The following is a 19,547-nucleotide window of genomic DNA, read 5'->3' on the forward strand; positions in this document are numbered from 1 at the left end:
ATTATAATACACGGTTATTAAGGTTGTCAATATGTTATTAAGATAATATTACGGTTATTCAGATGGTATTACAATGATATGAAGAGGTTAATTATATCATATTAAGGTTGTTAAGATGTTATTAGAAGTGTATAAATAGGTTATCAAGATGATATTAAGAGAGATGTGTTGCTTCAGTGAGTAAATTAACTGATGCGTTAACCATCCCGACCAGCAGGGGGGGGGTCTCTCTCTCTCTCTCTCTCTCTCTCTCTCTCTCTCTCTCTCTCTCTCTCTCTCTCTCTCTCTCTCTCTCTCTCTCTCTCTCTCTCTCTCTCTCTCTCTCTCTCTCTCTCTCTCTCTCTCTCTCTCCCTCTCTCTCCCTCTCTCTCTCCCTCCCTCTCTCTCTCTCCCTCTCTCTCCCTCCCTCTCTCTCCCTCTCTCTCCCTCTCTCTCCCTCACTCTCTCTCTCCCACTCTCTCCCCCCCCCGGGTTTTCCCCAGGTGTACCAGACAGCTGGGTGTATTGACTGATTGACTCCCCACCGGGGGGGCGGTGTGTCCTCAGCGGGCAGGCTGCCATGTGGATGCAGGTTCCTCCTTCGGCTCCGAGCCGCTGATGAGCACCTCGACGGGCTGGAGAGGAGAGCTGACAGCCGGCAGCCTGATGCCTCCCAGCAGCCTCCTGGAGCCCGGAGCAGCGGGGTCGGTCCCCGTGCCCCGGTCCTCTGTCTCCCCGCAGCCTCTGGCCCCGGACCAGGTGCCAGTCAGGAGGGTAGATGTATTTATTATTTATTCTGCAGAGTGACTGAATGAGTAAATAATGACTATATTAGTGTTCAGCGGGTCTGACTGCAGCTGTATCCGTGTCTCTGGTTTCATCCTCCGCCTTTGTCCCGTGTTCCCACGGAGGTCCTCCCCCTGCGGCGCGGGGCGGAGTTTCATACCGGACTAGACGCTCCTTTTGTCGGATTCGTTTCGAGCGGCCTCCCCGGGGTTTACGGCGGAAAAACACACACTTGGAGAGCCCTGAAATAACAGCCCGGAGCCCAGCGGTGCGCGGTGTTTCCCCGGGTCTTGGTCTCGATCTGCAGGTGAGTCCTCAGCGGTGATTTCAGACCGATTGAAGCGGTTTTCTGTCCGCTCGTCCCCGAGTCAGCAGAGCCTTCATGGCGGCTCCGCGGTGAGGCTCGCGGGGCAGCAGCGGCTCGTCGCGCCGCTCCGAGAGCCTCCAGCAGCCGCTCCCCCCGCACCGGAGCCCCGGTTCACGTTTAATCCCGTTAAATAACAACTAAACACGCGGATGTCGACGAATTACATAATTTAAGCAGTTTTTTTCTAAATGTGATTTTTCTGCTGCACGTGTCAAATGTTTGTGTTTTGAAACGCTTTTCGATGAATTCCGTTTTTTATTTTCTTGGTTTAAATAAAAACTTTCCAACATTTCACCGTGAAATGGATCCCGCTGCGCGGTGGCTGCCGGAGGAGGGGCGCCATTACCGGGCAGCTGGAGCCCGACGGCCCGCTGGTTCCACTTAGAGTCTCCGACTGAACCCGGAGACGGACGCTTATCTCGGGGAACATCGTGGGCGTTCCTCACGTTTCTCATTACACGTTTGTCGTGATTTCGGCCCGTAAACAGTTTATTTCGGAACACACGGACTCGAGCGGCGGCTCTCTGCCGCCCTGCGGGCTTTGTTTTGGGGGAAGCTTTTACTTTTAAACCGGGTTAAAACTAAAAGCGGCACGGTGTGTTTCATGAAAGCCGAACTGGAGAGTTGAGAGCTGCACGTTTAATTTAAAGTGACACTTTTGTCAATGCCGCCTGCCCTCTGGCTGACCTGCCGCCACGCAGCAGCTCGTCTCCGGCCTGCTGACGTCGGCGAGCCGCTCGGCTTTACGTCGGAGCTCAAATATTCGGTGTCTTCCAGCGGGGGGGGTCTGAACCTGTGCCCCGCAGACTGACCTTGTCGGCGGGCTGCGGTGCCGCGTCACAGCCGGTCAGTCAGGCTCCAGACAGCCGGGATCAGAGCGCTGAGCCCGGGCAAGAGCCGCTCAGAAGCCCCGGTGATCAGAGGGGTTTATTTAGGTCAATATAATCATAATCATTATTATAAATATTATGACGTCACAAAGTGTGTTCAACAACTCAAGTTCCACTTACTAGCTTTCTGCATGAAAACAGCTCCATCTCCGTGTGTGTGTAGACTGACTCGCTGCATGATGAACGGCAGCAGCAGCGTCTCGGTGGCTCAGAGCTCCAGGATAAAAAACGAACCAGGTAACCTTTGACCTCTGTGATGTCATCACCACCTGATGCCTCACCTGGCTGCAGCTGACCTGTCTGTCCCTGTAGATGACTGGACGAAGGAGGACTGTCTCACTCTCCTGGAGAGGATTCGTTCTCTGTTGCCGGACGACGACGGCATGAAGTACAAAACCACCGAGTCGCACTACGACTGGGACAAAGTCGGTTTCGGCCGCTTCTCCGGAGACACATGCCGCCATAAATGGCAGAAAGTTTCCTCTGAGGTGAGAGTTAGAAACAGGACCAGGATCATCGTCCCGATCCCGATCAGAACCTTCATGAACGCCGTGATGTGTTTAATGACCGCAGGGAGCCGCGGTGTGTTTGTGTTCCAGGTCCGTAAGTACCGAACGATGACGGAGCTCATCGTGGACGCCATGGAGTTCGTGAAGAATCCGTACAAAGGGAAGAAACTGAAGGTGAGTCGGACTCTGCCGACATGGTGCTGAAGAGTAACGTGACTGACTCCCTCTGACCTTTGTGACCTTGTGTTCAAACAGACTCATCCAGATTTCCCCAAAAAGCCTCTGACTCCATACTTCCGCTTCTTCATGGAGAAACGAGCCAAATACGCCAAAATCCACCCGGAGATGAGCAACCTGGACCTGACCAAGATCCTGTCCAAGAAGTACAAGGAGCTGCCCGACAAGAAGAAGGTCTGGACGGTCTTCTGTCCACGTCAGCTGATCAATGAGGCTGATGGATAAAACATCAATATACAGTAGATTTGTGTTAGTGTTCTTGCTGGTAAATAATAAATAAATAATAACCATCTGGTTTTACTTTACTGCAGCAAAAGTACGTCACAGAGTTTCAACAGGAGAAAGAAGCGTTTGAGAAGAACATGGCTCGATTCAAGTGAGTAACACAAACGTCTGTAAACCTTCAGTAGCGTGTAGCGTGTTGCGCCGCTAACGTCAGCTGACCTGCAGGGAGGAGCACCCCGAGCTGATCGAGGAGAGGAAGAAGTCCGACCTGCCGGAGAAACCGAAAACTCCTCAACAGCTGTGGTACAACCACGAGAAGAAGACCTACATGAAGCTGCACCCAGAGGTACACACACTGTAACACACACTAACACGTGCGCACTGTAACACACACTGTAACACACACGATAACACACACGCACTGTAACACACAACACTGTAACACACACTAACACGTGTGCACTGTAACACACACTGTAACACACACTGTAACACACACTGTAACACACACGCACAATAACACACACACACTGTAACACACAACACTGTAACACACGTACACACTGTAACACACACTAACACGTGCGCACTGTAACACACACTGTAACACACACTAACACGTGCGCACTGTAACACACACTGTAACACACACGCACAATAACACACACACACACTGTAACACACAACACTGTAACACACACTAACACGTGCGCACTGTAACACACACTGTAACACACACTGTAACACACACTAACACGTGTGCACTGTAACACACACTGTAACACACACTGTAACACACACGCACGATAACACACACGCACTGTAACACACACTGTAACACACACGCACAATAACACACACACACTGTAACACACGTACACACTGTAACACACACTAACACGTGCGCACTGTAACACACGCACACTGTAACACACACTAACACGTGCACACTGTAACACACACGCACAATAACACACACACACTGTAACACACAACACTGTAACACACACACACACTGTAACACACACTAACACGTGCGCACTGTAACACACACTGTAACACACACTGTAACACACACTAACACACACGCACTGTAACACACACTGTAACACACATGCACTGTAACACACACGCATTGTAACACACACACACTGTAACACACACGCATTGTAACACACACACACTGTAACACACACGCATTGTAACACAAACACACTATAACACACACGCATTGTAACACACGCACCCTGTAACGCATACAGTTGAACTCTGTTTGTTTGTTGTTTGTTTGTTGTTTGTTTGTAGGTGAGTCCGAAGGAGCTGAAGGAGGCTCTGAGGAGACAGTGGTCCCAACTGTCTGACAAGAGGAGACTCAAGTGGATCAGCAAGGCCCTGGAGCTCCAGAAGGACTACGAGGTACCAGACCGGTCGCCTCTATCTGGTTCAGTGTGAATGTCTGGTCCTAATGCGTGCGTTTGTGTGTGTGTGTGTGTGTGTGTGTTCGTGTGTGTGTGTGTGTTTGTGTGTGTGTGTGCGTAGGGCAGTATGAGAGCATATCATGAAGCTCATCCAGATGTGACCTCTGATGATCACGTCCGGTCCGTCCTCACTAAAGCAGAGAGACAGCTGAAGGACAAATTTGATGGGCGGCCAACAAAACCACCACCGTGAGTCTGAAATAAGTCTCACTTATGAACCCCTAACAACCGGGTCCCGACGGGGTAGAACCGGGTAGAACCGGGTCCCGACGGGGTAGAACCGGGTAGAACCGGGTCCTGTTAACTGACCAACGACACAAGCGGGACGCTGGAGGCCAGGGTTGTGCGTCGGAGGTCATGTGTGTACTTTGTGTGTACTTTGTGGTACCCAGCAACGGGTACTCCCTGTACTGCGCCGAGCTCATGGTGAACATGAAGGATGTGCCCAGCACGGAGCGCATGGTGCTCTGCAGCAAGCGCTGGAAGCTGATGACGCAGAAGGAGAAGGACATGTTCCAGAAGCGCTGCGAGCAGGTCGGTATCGCCGCCGCCGCCCACCTGTCCTCTGGGAGGGCGCAGCTCACTTCCTGTTTGTGTCTCTTCAGAGGAAGAAGCAGTACGACGTGGACCTGCAAAGGTTCCTGGAGGTATGCCGGTCTTCAGGGCAGAACCACGACCGCTCGATGACGTGCTTTCAGGCCCGTGAACTGGACTTTGTGTTGCAGAGTCTTCCGGACGAGGAACGTGACCGCGTTATGGGCGAGGAGAAACCGGGCGGGTCCAGAGGGGGCGTGGCCTCCAGCCCGCACAGAGCCAAGTCTCTGGCCAAGGTCGGAACGGTCTTCTTCTCTCAAACACTCGTTAGCCCATGCTTGTTATTCCTGATGACCCTGAACACATCTCCTGCTGGTTACCTTATTACTTTATAACTCTCTGCTAGTCCTAGTCACGGTGTCCTTGAGCAAGGCATTTAGGACTTCATCTTCACCTGATGTAGCTGCGTTTTAAATATTAATGGGGAGTCAAGAAGAAATGCACATAGTGTGTGTATAAATATGTGTATATATTTATTTATGTATAGGTGTGTTTATTTAGATGGAAATACAATAACTTTATTTCATTTTAAACAACCACGGTAGATATTCGGTATTCAAGGTACTCCTCGTGGTCAGCCCTGACCTGTGACCCTGACCTCCCCTCAGGTGGTGTCTCTCGGTCGGGAGGCGGAGCCAGAGACGTGGACGCCTGCCGGACAACCAAAGGACCGACGGGACGGGAAGAAGACGGCGAAGCTCCCGGAGACGCCGAAAACCGCTGAAGAGATGTGGCAGCACAGCGTGATGGGAGACTACCTGGCCAAATACAGAGTATGTATACTACTATTATTATGTTTTATTATTTATACTAATTATGTTTTATTAAAGTATTTATAATACTACTCATTATGTTTTATAATAAAACATGAGTAGTAGTATAAATACAGTATTTATAGTACTACTCGTATATAATAATCAAAATACTCTTTGAGAAACATGTCAAACATCAATCTTTATGAAACAGTAACATCCCTCCAGCTGCTTCACAGTAACGGCCCTCCAGCTGCTTCACAGTAACATCCCTCCAGCTGCTTCACAGTAACATTCCTCCAGCTGCTTCACAGTAACATCCCTCCAGCTGCTTCACAGTAACAGGCCTCCAGCTGCTTCACAGTAACATCCCTCCAGCTGCTTCACAGTAACATCCCTCCAGCAGCTTCACAGTAACATCCCTCCAGCTGCTTCACAGTAACATTCCTCCAGCAGCTTCACAGTAACGGCCCTCCAGCTGCTTCACAGTAACATTCCTCCAGCAGCTTCACAGTAACATCCCTCCAGCTGCTTCACAGTAACATCCCTCCAGCAGCTTCACAGTAACATCCCTCCAGCTGCTTCACAGTAACATTCCTCCAGCAGCTTCACAGTAACGGCCCTCCAGCTGCTTCACAGTAACATTCCTCCAGCAGCTTCACAGTAACGGCCCTCCAGCAGCTTCACAGTAACATCCCTCCAGCTGCTTCACAGTAACATCCCTCCAGCAGCTTCACAGTAACAGGCCTCCAGCAGCTTCACAGTAACATCCCTCCAGCAGCTTCACAGTAACATCCCTCCAGCTGCTTCACAGTAACATCCCTCCAGCTGCTTCACAGTAACATCCCTCCAGCAGCTTCACAGTAACAGGCCTCCAGCAGCTTCACAGTAACATCCCTCCAGCTGCTTCACAGTAACATCCCTCCAGCTGCTTCACAGTAACATCCCTCCAGCTGCTTCACAGTAACATCCCTCCAGCAGCTTCACAGTAACAGGCCTCCAGCAGCTTCACAGTAACATCCCTCCAGCAGCTTCACAGTAACATCCCTCCAGCAGCTTCACAGTAACATCCCTCCAGCTGCTTCACAGTAAACTTGGCAGAGTGAAAAGGTGTCACAGGTATGTTGTCATGTGACTTCCTCCACAGAGCGACCGCAGGAAGGCTCAGGCTGCGGTCGAGGCGGCCTGGAAGTCGATGGAGAAGAAGGAGAAGATTCCTTGGATCAAGAAGGCGGCGGAGGACCAGAAGCGTTACGAGGTTCAGTACCAACATGTGGTCAGTGAGCCACACCCCCTCACACACAGACTCCTCCCCCTCCCAGTTTTAAAACGTGTTTGTTTCAAAGCGGTGATAATGAGGATCCATTTCTACCTAAAACAAAACACATTTCTGAGGACATCAAGTCCCTGACTGAGTTTGTATTGTGCACTGACGCTTGGTGTCCTGCAGAGGGAGCTGTTGGACATGAGGACTCCACCTGCAGCTCAGAACCAGAGGAAACCCAAGTTTGATGGAGAACCAAAGAAACCTCCAGTGTGAGTGTGACTGTTGACGCATTAGGTACAAGATGTTCACTTTCTATCATTGAAGACAAATAAAGAAATTACTTCTACATACATAAGTATTCACTTTGATTAAGAAACGATGAATAGTGTGTAAATCAAGTCAAGGCTCAAAATGAAAGAACAATAAGTCGACAGTTAATTTCAGTACTGAAAGTAACTGAATGTAACCAAATGATTTACCCCTCCCCCTGGTGCTTCTGTCCAATAGGAGTGGGTATCAGATGTTCTCCCAGGAGTTGCTGACCAATGGCGAGCTGAACCACTTCAGCCTGAAGGAGCGCATGGTGGAGATCGGGAAGAGGTGGCACAAACTGACCCAGAGTCAGAAAGACAAGTACAAGAAGATGGTGGAGGAGCAGCAGGGGGAGTACAAGGCCGAGCTGGAGGACTGGGTCGAGGTAACAGTTTAGTGTAAAGCTTATCAGTAAGGATCAGAACAACAATGTTGACCCGATCACGGCTCGTGACGGAGAGGTCGGATGATGTTTCTCCACACAGCAGAATAACAGAAACCCAAAGAAAGTGACGGTTTGCTTCTTCTCTCCAGTCTCTGTCTCCTCAGGAACGAGCCGTCTACAAAGAGTTCTCCTCCTCGGTGAGTTCACTTCTTTCTTCTTGTGCTTTCAGGGTGTCCAGGTGTACCGATTAGACGTTGGTTCAAGTCTCTGTGACCTCACAAGACGTGTGTTTGTTCCATCAGAAGCGTCGCAGCAACACTAAAGTTCGCAGCAGTCCAGCAGCTAAAGTCCGCGTGACGGCGAAGGGGAAGGCGGCCAGTTCGAGAGCCGCAACGCAGCCGGTCGGCGTCGCCAAGAGGGCAATGGCGTACAGAGCCAAGGTAACTACAGGGGAGTTTTCTCATTGATTGAGCCCTCTGTGCGTTCTGTCAGGGTTTGTGCTGTAAAGCAGCTCCTTCCTGTCTTCCAGCAGGACATGTCCGACTCCACCGAGAAGAGCGACTCGTCCGACTCTGATGAAGATGATGAGACGTCAGGAAGCACAGACAGTGACGACGTGAGTGTCCCTTTAGAAAGGATGAAGAGTTGGTGCCTCTCAACATGGCGACAGCGAGGCTGTTAATTAATGATCTGAGTGTTGGATTTTACACGTCAAAGAGCAGAAAAGCCAACTTATTAAGGGTTAATAAATGACTTGATGGTTTTTAATGAACTTGTTTCCCATTCCCAGATATTAATGTAAAATTCAAAGATCGCTTTGTTTTAACAGAAAACACTTTAACATCTTAATAAATTAATCATCCCTTTTTAAAATGTTAATACATTACTACCCAGAATCACCATGGCAACCATCTAATATCACAGAATGTTGTTTGTTTCCTCAGGACGATGAAGATCAGAGCTCCTCGGATGAATCCAGTGACTCTGACTCGGATTAGCTCCGCCCCTTCCCCTCATTGGAGGACAGGCTGTGCAGGCCACGCCTCCTCACATTCTAGTTGTCCAGGCAGACCAATGAGAATGGGCAATGTCATGCTGTAGTCACGCTGACCCCTCCCTCTGAAGGGGGCGTGGCCTGACGGAGTGTTTTGTTACTCATGTGTTTGTTGGTTTTTATCTGATCAACATTTTTTTTAGCAATGGCGCGGCCTGTTGGCGGAGCAGAGCCTATTGGCTGTTTGTTACCGCTGAGGGAGGAGCCTATTGGCTGTTTGTTACTGCTGAGGGAGGAGCCAGTGTTCAGCCTCCAATCAGCTGCCTGAGAAAATTAACAAATAAATGCACTTTCTCACTTCTGTTATCAGAGTACATTTTGTGACATCAATAAACACAACAGTTTGAGTTTCAGGTTTTATAGACATTTGCATGAATAGATTTATAGAATATAAACAAGCTTCTTGCCCCCTCCAACATCAGGCCGTCCGTCACCTGATACACAAATAAATAATCTGACCGTTGACCCAGACACTCCCCCTCCCCCCCGAACTTTGGCACGCCCACCGCGTCGCCACGGTAACTCTCCCCCTCCCTTTGTGTGCACTCAAAGGGAACTACATTACCCATCAGCCACTGCTCTCCCAGCTTCATCTGGATTTATAAAACAGCAATACCCCAAAAACCAGTCCCACATCTTCATGGTTACCAAACTGTATAAAAACAGGGGGGACTTGGTTAACCCCCCATAACAACCAGCCAACCCCCGCCCGCCCGCCCATGACCTTGGGTAACCCCCTAACCTGCAGATCAACGAGGCTGAAGATGTTTCTTTACACTGAATCTTTGGGGGAAATATTTGATGTAAATAAATTCTATATTCTCTGGTTCCAGACTTGTTTATTCACTCAACAGCTGAAGAGTTGAGTGAATAAAAGCTGAACAGGGTTGGGTTGCTGAGGTTTATAGAACACGAGAGCTCAATCTGAAAACTTATGGATGAGTTGTAAAACGGGCAGAAGGCCGGCCCCTTAAGAAGCCGCACGGCCTGATGGGAGTTGGAGTCCAGCTGCTCAGTTCGGCTGCAACGACACATGATTTTCATTAAATGTTCTCCTGTCGCCTGAATCACCGATGATCACAGAGCTCTAATCTGAACAGGACTCCGACTCCAGGAACCAAGATTTAAGAGAGACCCAAAGCAGCTGTGAAACCACATGCACACAGAGCGTCATAGCGGGACCTCCAGCAGCTTCTTGTGCAGGTATTGCTTCACCTCCTCGATGCCGTTCAGCTTCTCCAACTCGTGGTACGGCAACTGGGGAGGGGACAAGAAGGGTCATATCACAAACTGGTAAACGGGCTAGTGGGCCGAGCAGTACCGGGTGTGTGTGAGCTGTTGGGTGCCGACCTGGAGGATGACGTATCCCAGCAGCCTCAGGTGTCGGTCCCTCATGGCCCGAGACCCGACCAGGACCTCGGAGTTGTGGCAGTAGTGCCACTTGTCATTGACGGACATGATGACCCTGCAGAGACACAGAACCGTGTTACACATCAGGACCCTGGTCTGGGTTCTATCAGGTTTACTGTGACCCGGACTGACCTCCTTATCTGTCTCTGGTCTGTCGGGGGGTTGTCAGCATCGGGTCTGTCGGGGGGGTTGAGCTGTGGCGACGGGGGCCCTCTATCAGGCTCCTCGGAATACGTTACACCCTCGTAGAACCCCGGCAGCTCGCGGTCTGTCCGTGGGCCCTCTTGGGACCGACCCTCGTCCTCCAGGATCTTCCCGATGGAAAACTGAAAGAGCGAGTCAGGTGCTGTGGACCCTGCGGGTCCCTGGGCCCCGGTGGGGGCAAGGCCATCGGAGGGGGGGCTGCTGAGCGTGGAGCTGTCCTGGCTCTCCAGAGAGTGCTCCTTTGCCAGACCGGAGTAGTACTCTGCTGCAGGAACATAGTAGGGCCCGTAAGGGCCCCCATTGGTGCCGGGCTGTGGGGGCCCCGGAGGAGCCACGGCCCCCGCCACGCTGTGGATGTGGTGAGGCAGGAAGGACCCAAGCTCAGTGGACCCCCCCACCGGCAGCTCAGCGCCTTCCTCTGGCGCCGCGAACGGAGAGAACTTCTGGAACTCTGAAGTCACCACGGCCACCGCATCATCAGCTGACGGCGGAACGATGGGGAGAACCAGACCGGTTCTGATAGGGAGAACCCGACCAGAGGAGTCCATCCAAAGCACGAAGTCTGGAGGCCAACGGAGATCATCAGAAAACAGACTGTAGTACTTTGTGCAAAGTACTGTGTGGTACTCTGCTTGGAAGACCATTTGGTAGTCTGTGTGTAGTACCTGTGTAGTATCCCGGGGCCAGTACTTCATCCTGTTTGTAGTTCTGTTCTCCAACCAGCTGTCGCAGAGCCTCAGCCACCAGACCTTTATAACTGAGGAGAACATGATCAGAACTAGCCAGAGGAACCAGTCACAAGAACCAGTCCCAGGTCAGTGGAACCCCATTGAGCCTGATCAGCTGGTATACCTGTCTACAGGTGAGGGCCTTACCTGTACTTGCGGTTGACCTCGTCGGCGGTCAGGGCGTGGTCGAACATCAGCACCTTGTGTGCATCCTGCAGTCGCGGTCCAGTGTAGTCTCGGTACTCCAGCTCCACCGCGGCATCCAGCAGGGAGAGGTACCGCCTGACGATCAGAGCGTACGGGCTGTCTGTGGAACACCACTCGTTACTGGTTGGAGTGGTGCTGGTGGTGTTTAGTACTGGTTGTGTTTAGTACTGGCTGTGTGTAGTTGTACTGGCTGTGTTTTGGTACTGACTGGTGACGTTGCTGATGAAGGCAGAGGAGAAGACTCTGTGCAGCACCAGGCCGGGGAAGTGCCCCAGCTGGAACAGAGACATGAGGATATTGACTGTGGCGAGCGGCGAGCTGAGCGCCTTCAGCTCCACGACTTCCTCCAACCGAGAGAAGAACTGCTGCTCGCTGGACGGACGGTAGCTCATCCTGCTGAACGGGAACACCAGCTTCTGGATCACCTGAAGACACGCACACAAACACACCTGCAGTGCTGGACGCCGACACTGGAGACCGACTGACCGCCTGTCCGGTCCTCACCTTACTGTCCAGGTACTCCGCCTTCTTCACCAGGAAGTCTGCAATAGTATCGAGCAGTCGGGTCTCTCGCAGTCGATGGCGAGCGATGTATTTGGCAATCAGCGCCATCGTGTACGGAGTGATGCTGTCCACCTTCTTAGGCAACTCCTCTGTCAGAGAGCAACACACATAAATACTGGTGGGGTTGAGGTGAGGTTCAGGTCTGACGTGTGGTGGGTTCAGGTCTTACGTGGGGTTCGGGGTTGAGGTGGGGTTCAGGTCTGAGGTGGCTTTGAGGTGAGGTTCAGGGTTAAGGTGGGGTTTAGGTCTGACGTGAAGTTACTTTAAAGCTCTGGTTTGACAGTGACGGAGGTTGAAGGAGTAAAACATGGTCGCCCAAACTGTCTAGAGGAAGTTACTTATGTGGTAAAAAGGGGATTCTTTATCAGTGCAATAGTGATGTTGAGGCTTTAGCATTACCACAGCAGTTCAGGCAAAGGGTACTGGATCTTGGGCACACAGTTCCATGGGCAGGACAAATGGCAACTCAAAAAACAGTTTTGTAGTTCTTGTGAGAAGGGTCAGCTGACTTCCCCGAGAGTGCACAGGCACAGCCACTGCCAATTATTGAGACACCTTTTGACAGAATAGGCATGATGTAGTGGGACCATTAGAGAAGAGTTCTTCTGGTAACCAGTACATCTTGGTAATCTGCGACTATGCAACCCTAAAGTCTGTGAAAGCCAAACATGTTGCTAATTGCCTTTTACAGCTGTTCTCTAGAGTAGGCATACCTAGAGAGGTCCTGACAGACTGTGGGATGAATTTTATGTCTAAATTGCTACAACAGGTCTATCAGCTGTTAGGAGTAAAGAGAAATAAGACCACCCCTTATCACCCCCAAACGGATGGGCTGGTTGAAAGATACAATCAGACACTGAAGAACATGTTGCGCAAGTTTGTATCCAACACAGGAACTGATTGGGACCAATGGCTGCGGTATCTACTCTTCGCCTACCAGGAGGTGCCACAAGCTTCAACTGGCTTCTCACCATTCAAACTGCTTTACGGACGCCATGTGAGACTACTGGGAAAGTCCTACATCAGAAGGACTTTGTGGTCAAGATGAGAGAAAGGTTGGCGGAAATGACGGCACTGGCCCAGGAGACCATGAGGATGGCACAACAGAACCAAAATAAGTGGTATGACCAAAAGGCCAGAGAGGGTTTTTGAACCAGGAGGAAAGGTACTGTTACAACTGTTACGTCTGACAGCAAGCTCCTGACCAAGTGGCATGGACCTTATGAAGTCACGAGACAAACTGGTAAGGTCACCTATGAACTCGATATGCCAGAGAGAATAAAGAAATTCCATGTAAATTTGTTAAAGGAGTTCCAGGTTCGCCCGGAGCCAGCGCACCATCAGCTGTTTGTTCGTGCAGTCCATGATGAGGGGGAGACTGAAAAGTTCTTTCCTAGCGGCACAGTGGAGTCCAAGCCAGTGGATCTGTCACATCTGTCCACCTCTGAGCATGCAGATGTGGTACTTCTTCTGGACCCAAAACTCTTCAGTGAGTCGCCAGGGTCCAGCACAAGATTCGGCTACATAAAGATGCTCCAGGGCAGCAGAGGAGCTACAGGATTCCTGAGCAGGGTTGTAACTTGGTACCCCAAAAAGATGGCACACTGAGATTTTGCATTGACTTTTGGTACCTGAATTCTGTGTCTCACTTTGATCCATATCCCATGCCCAGAATTGATGACCTGGTGGAGAAAGTTGGGAGACCATTGACCTTTCGGAGACTAATGAAGCATGTTTTGAGAGACGTGTCGGACTTTTCAACTGCCTACTTGGACGACGTGATCATTTTCAGCCAGTCTTGGGTGGAACACATGTTACATCTGTCAGAAGTCCTGCAACGGATTAAAGCAGCCCAAAGAAATGTTCAGTAGCCCAGAAAGAGGTTGAGTATTTGGGCTATTTGATTGGCTTGGGCGAGATCAAACCTTAAGTGGGGAAGGTTGATGCCATTCAGGCCTTCCCTGTTCCGACCACCAAGAATAAGGTGAAAAGTGCCTGGTAGGGTGGTACAGGAAGTTCATTCCCCATTTTGCAGAGTGTTCACTGGTGTTGAACAACCTAACAAGAGCCTCAGCACCCAAAAAAGTACACTGGACTAATGAGTGTGACCGAGCTTTCACGGAACTCAAAAGCTTCATCTGCTTCAATTCCGTTCTGAACAGTCCTGACTTTGACAAGCGGTTCACCCTGCAAACAGACGCATCAAGAGTGGGCCTTGGTGGGGTGCTTTTGCAGGAAGTGGACGGGGATATGAAGTCAGTTGTGTTCCTCAGTCGCAAGCTTAAAGACAGAGACGAGGTATTCTACGGTTGAGAGTGTCTGGCAATGAAGTGGGCCATTGATGCACTCCGATACTACCTCCTAGGACGGCACATCAGTCTGGAGACTGATCATCGTGCCCTCCAGTGGTTGCATCGGATGAAGTATGCCAACATGCGCATTGCTGTATGGTATCTGTCTCTGCAGCCATATAGCTTTACACTCATACAGTTATAGGTTGGGGAAGACGAATATGGTGGCTGACTGTCTGAGCACATGAAGTGTAAGGAGGGAGGAAAGGTAATGAAGACCCTCCATTACCATTCACTCAAATGATTGGAGTATAAACTGTTTCCTCGTGGCAGTTAAATAAGATGCAATATGTTAAAGTAATTTTGTGTCTTGTGTCTCCTCTCCAGGGTGTTCCATCTGAAAGAGTCCCTGGGGTGCCTGAGCACCAATTTATGGTTCCGGGAGAGACCATGTGATATTTAGTAGAGGGGGGTTTGTTGTTTTGATGTGAAGTTGATTTCCCTTTCTGGGCATTATATGATCTCTAGGGTGACGTGTGGCACCAAAAGAGATCATGGATATTTTCGATATTAGGGGATAGGAATGTATATAAATGTATGTATTAGGGTATAGGTAAGTGTGTTCAGGGGAGGGGGAGTTACCTGTACTGTGGTGGGGTCGAGGGCCTAATCAGTAGCAGGCTATATAAAGCTGCCTCATGCCATAGAGCGGGGTTCACATGCTGCCGTGATACATTTTGACTACCCTGTTTGTCTTAATGTTGGTGAAATAAACACCTGGTCGGCCACCATGTAAACCTCTGTGTTGAGCTTCCTGCTTCCGAAATCCAGCCGCTATATGGCCATCCTGACGTGAGGTTTCGGGTTAAGGTGGGGTTCAGGTCTAGAAGTGTCCTCACCTGCCAGGCTGCTGATGAACCTCTCCTGTCTGTTCTGGTAGAACAGGTGAGAGCTGAAGATCAACTCCAGACTCTTGTTGCTCGCCTCCTGAACGCACGCCGCCAGCATCTCGTCCAGCAGCGCCATCTCCTGGTCACGGACGCCACTCACACTTGCCAGAGTGTGTTTTACCAGACGCAGGATCTTCCTGAAAGAGACCGAGGTCGTGAGGGGGGCAGTGCCTGTATTAAAGCCCTTAATGATCATCTTAAAACCCCACTAGAAGGCCGTGCTGATGTCACAGTAATGTACCTGCACAGCCGTGTCGTCTCACCTGTTGGCGAGCAGTTGTTCGGGGTTTGGCGGCCTGTTGTTGGCGGTGTTAGCGCCCCCCGGAGCAGCGGCAGGGTCCTGCGGCTGCAGCAAGCGCCACTTGAGCCTGTAGTACGAGAGCAGCAGGAACAGCGTCTGAGGGTGGCGCTCACGCTCCAGGTTCTTCTCCAGGCCGGCCAGGCAGGCCTCGGTCAGAGGGTGCTGGCTGCCCATGTGGAGCTTCATGCTGGAGCTGAACACCATGGACACGTCTTTCTGGTTGAACTGGTTCAGTCTGGACTGGGACTCTGCCTCCAGCACCTGGACCACCTGAGAGTCACTGGGGAGACCTAAAGACACCACAAACATCATTATCCAGACATCAGACCACCTCCCACAGACCATATCTGACCACTTCAGTCCCCGAGTCGCCCCTCCAGGAGGCACCGAGTAGATCAAATCAAGCCTTGCGCGGTCTCTTAGCCCCCCCACACCTTGATGGTCTCATGACAGGTCTACTTCCTCTATTCCTTTAGCTATTCACCCCTCCTGTTGCCTGGGCTCTCCTTCCTTTCTATGCAAAATATTATACAATGATTTAGTGCATGATGTCATTGATCCAGTTTTCAAGCAAGCTGTATCAGCTGACGCATATGTGGAGTGAAAATGAAAGCTGACTCACCGAGCGCGGCCACGGCGTAAAGGCAGTTCACGATGCTGAAGTTGTCAAACTTGGTGCAGTCGCTGACGATGGCGTCGCAAAGCGTGTGGAAGTCCTGATGCTCCAGGATCTCACGTCCGTCACCTCCCGAAGCCTCGGCGTCGCCTCCACCGCGAGCTGGGAGGGGCGTGGCTTGTAGCAGTTGGCCGATCTTCTGCAGGGCGACGGGGTAGTGGTTGTGGGAGATCTTGGCGGGGTTCTGGGTGACCCAGCGCAGCACCTCGTCGGGGCGCCGCGAGCGCTCGATCAGACGCTTCATGGTGAAGAACGTGTCGTAGCTCATCTTCTCGTGGATGAAGTTCCACGTCTTCTTCTTGCTGCCGGGGGCAGCCCCCCCAGCCGGGGACCCGCCTCCATATGTGTGGAAGTGGGCGTGGTGCTGATAGTGATGAGTCAGCAGAGGCGGGGCCAGGTGGGCGTGCTGCGTGTGGTAGTGGAAGTGTGCTCCCCGGGGGGCATCAGGGCGACCCTGGTACAGTGGGTAGGGAGGGGGGGCCGCGTGGGGGTGAGGGGGATTGGCTGCCTCAAGCATGGCCAGCCCCACCCTTCGCCCCTGTTTAACCCCACCTCCTCCCCCTCCCCCCCCAGCAGTGCTGTAGAGGCGGGTGGTGTACATGCTGACTGACTGGGAGGCGAGGGGGGGGCAGGGAGGGAGGAGGTGATGCAGGCTCAGGAGGCGCCACCCAGTGGACAAACACAGCATAGTCCAACAACCAGGACGCCTGGAGGCAACAGCACACTACTCCTGCAGGAAGAGGAAGGGGAGACATTAACAACCCACAGAATGAACCTGCAGAGTTTCATCTGAGCACAAACACAAATGTAAAAATTACTACTTTTTCCAAAAGGGAGATATTGTTTTATGTCAGAACAAAATAAAACAATCATAAACCTGGTTGACTTCCTGACGTTGAGCTTAGAATACATCATTAAAATGTGTTAAAAAAACAATCATTTAGTTTCCTACTTCCTGTTCGCCTGTCTTACGAGCTACATACTAAACTAACCATAACTAGCTACAGGCTAAACTAACCATAACGAGCTACATACTAAACTAATCATAACTAGCTACAGGCTAAACTAACCATAACTAGCTACAGGCTAAACTAACCATAACGAGCTACATACTAAACTAACCATAACGAGCTACATACTAAACTAATCATAACGAGCTACAGGCTAAACTAATCATAACGAGCTACATACTAAACTAACCATAACTAGCTACAGGCTAAACTAACCATAACGAGCTACATACTAAACTAACCATAACTAGCTACAGGCTAAACTAACCATAACGAGCTACATACTAAACTAATCATAACGAGCTACAGGCTAAACTAATCATAACGAGCTACATACTAAACTAACCATAACTAGCTACAGGCTAAATCAACCATAACGAGCTACATACTAAACCAACCATAACTAGCTACAGGTTAAACTAACCATAACTAGCTGTCAGCTCTGATCATCCAACAGCTGATCTGTTAGCATCAGTGTGCCCTTATCTCAGCCGTATAACCCAGTTATAACCGGGTAATAACCATAACGAACTGGTTAATAAACTGTCTCTACCCAGCGAGCTCTGTGGTTACCTCATAGCTCAGTCACACCGGCAGCTCCGCTCTGCTGAAACACCTGAGGCCACTGAGGGTGCGGGTTCACCGGAGAAGCAGTCAGCGGTCAGAAGGTCCATTCCTCCACACAGACGCCATCTTCTTCTTCTACTTCTTCTTCTTCTTCTTCTTCTTCTTCTTCTTCTTCTCCTCTGGCTGAATAGCGACAAACTCCACGAAGGGCCAGCGCGCTGCTGCCCCCTAAAGGGCACCCTGTGTTTCACACCAAACCACAGCATCAAGGATGGTTTCTCTTTCTGGTACGAACATCTTTATTAGATGTATTATCACATAGTAATATCACAAAGAACGTTTCATTACATAACTGTCAATAAATATGGTATCGCTGATTGTAATACTTTCATCACTTTCATTACTTTTAGAGCTCATCTTACCATATTACCCCACTAGAGAGCTCATCTTACCATATTATCCCACTAGAGAAATCATTTTACCATATTACCCAATTAGAGAGCGTATAGTACCATATTACCCCACTAGGGAGCTCATCTTACCATATTACCCCACTAGACAGCTTATAGCACCATATTACCCCACTAGAGGGCTCATAGTACCATATTACCCCACTAGAGGGCTCATAGTACCATATTACCCCACTGACAGGTAGTCCTGGCAACGGGGACCCTGGCGAAACTTAACTCTGCTCCGTCTAGGACTGTTTTTATTGTTTTTTTTCTACCTTTTTTAGAATTTAACATTCATTTTAAATATTTGTAATTTTATTTAACAGTGTAGCCATTCTTCTGACTTAATTATTCTGCAAATCTTGGATTGTTTTTTATTTTGTGATTGCCGTTGGCTCCTGCTCTCCACCACTGCGATCTGGTCAACAGGCGTTGGCCCACAGTCTCTTGCTGGCTAGCCGACGGTCTCTTGCTGGCTAGCCGATGGTCTCTTGCTGACTAGCCGATGGTCTCTTGCTGGCTAGCCGACGGTCTCTTGCTGACTAGCCGATGGTCTCTTGCTGGCTGGCGGCTGCCAACGAACCAGCCGACTCTGCTGGATGCTCTCCACCGCTGCCGCCTGGACAATCCTGGACAACTGGCATTGGCTGGCTAGCCGACAGTCTCTTGCTGGCTAGCCGACGGTCTCTTGCTTGCTAGCCGAAGGTCTCTTGCTGGCTAGCCGACAGTCTCTTGCTGGCCGGCGGCTGCCAACGAGCCAGCCGACTCCCTGCTGTATGCTCTCCACCACTTGTTACATCCAGACCTTCTGGGTAGCTCTGTGTTCACTGTCTGCTCCATTGTGTTGTCTGTCACTCACCTTGTCTCTTGTTCCAGACGCCTCCCTCCTCGTGTACCGCCCTCCTGTGTGATTGCAAGTCCCGCCCTCATTGTTTCCACCTGTGTCTCGTTCCCCTGTGTATTTAGTCTGTGTCAACTCCCTGTCCTGTGTCGGTTGGTCTTTTGATGTCGTTGAGTGTCGTCACAAGTAAAGCTTGCCCTTTTGAATCTACCTTGCCTCGCCTTGTGTCTGCTTATTGGGTCCTGCCTCAGTGGTACCAGTTCCTGATACCGCTGCCGCCTGGACAATCCTGGACAACTGGCGTTGGCTGGCTAGCCGACAGTCTCTTGCTGGCTGGCCGACGGTCTCTTGCTGGCTGGCCGACGGTCTCTTGCTGGCCGGCGGCTGCCAACGAGCCAGCCGACTCCCTGCTCCATGCTGTTGCTCTGAGGCTGGTTGCCTCTCAGCGGTCCTGGTGCTCCGGTGGTCTGGTCCGTGGTTGGTGATTGCATCCTCCCCGGCTGCCATGGTT

At 50.7% G+C, this 19,547-nt stretch overlaps 2 protein-coding genes across 6 annotated transcripts; one reads left to right on the forward strand and one right to left on the reverse strand.

Annotated features, from left to right (window-relative positions):
• The first annotated feature begins 479 nt into the window (after positions 1-479).
• On the forward strand, positions 480-9,133 carry ubtfl (upstream binding transcription factor, like). 5 transcript variants are annotated; one of them, XM_034554680.1, is made up of 21 exons: positions 481-753; positions 891-1,072; positions 2,186-2,259; positions 2,335-2,510; positions 2,622-2,705; positions 2,787-2,942; positions 3,080-3,144; positions 3,219-3,339; positions 4,299-4,409; positions 4,533-4,660; positions 4,864-5,005; positions 5,077-5,118; positions 5,197-5,301; positions 5,674-5,838; positions 6,965-7,093; positions 7,268-7,353; positions 7,592-7,781; positions 7,931-7,978; positions 8,084-8,221; positions 8,311-8,397; positions 8,726-9,133. In XM_034554680.1, the coding sequence occupies exons 3-21, from the start codon at positions 2,199-2,201 to the stop codon at positions 8,777-8,779; spliced, it is 2,088 nt and encodes a 695-aa protein (XP_034410571.1). In that variant the 5' UTR covers positions 481-753; positions 891-1,072; positions 2,186-2,198; the 3' UTR covers positions 8,780-9,133. The 5 variants fall into 5 exon arrangements, with proteins under 5 accessions (XP_034410572.1, XP_034410574.1, XP_034410571.1 ...); XM_034554681.1 differs by having other exon boundaries at positions 480-1,072; positions 2,164-2,259; XM_034554683.1 differs by having other exon boundaries at positions 480-1,072; positions 8,314-8,397.
• Positions 8,524-17,906, reverse strand: fastk (Fas-activated serine/threonine kinase). The gene is made up of 11 exons (XM_034554678.1): positions 17,750-17,906; positions 16,113-16,896; positions 15,453-15,780; positions 15,139-15,326; positions 11,889-12,037; positions 11,593-11,809; positions 11,325-11,484; positions 11,115-11,206; positions 10,378-11,011; positions 10,186-10,300; positions 8,524-10,092 (listed from the first exon to the last, which is right to left on the reverse strand). Exons 2-11 carry the CDS (start codon positions 16,852-16,854, stop codon positions 10,006-10,008), a joined length of 2,712 nt encoding a protein of 903 aa, XP_034410569.1. The 5' UTR covers positions 16,855-16,896; positions 17,750-17,906; the 3' UTR covers positions 8,524-10,005.
• Between the last annotated feature and the right edge of the window lie 1,641 nt (positions 17,907-19,547).

This window comes from Cyclopterus lumpus, chromosome 17, assembly GCF_009769545.1.
Source record: "Cyclopterus lumpus isolate fCycLum1 chromosome 17, fCycLum1.pri, whole genome shotgun sequence".
Lineage (NCBI taxonomy): Eukaryota > Metazoa > Chordata > Actinopteri > Perciformes > Cyclopteridae > Cyclopterus > Cyclopterus lumpus.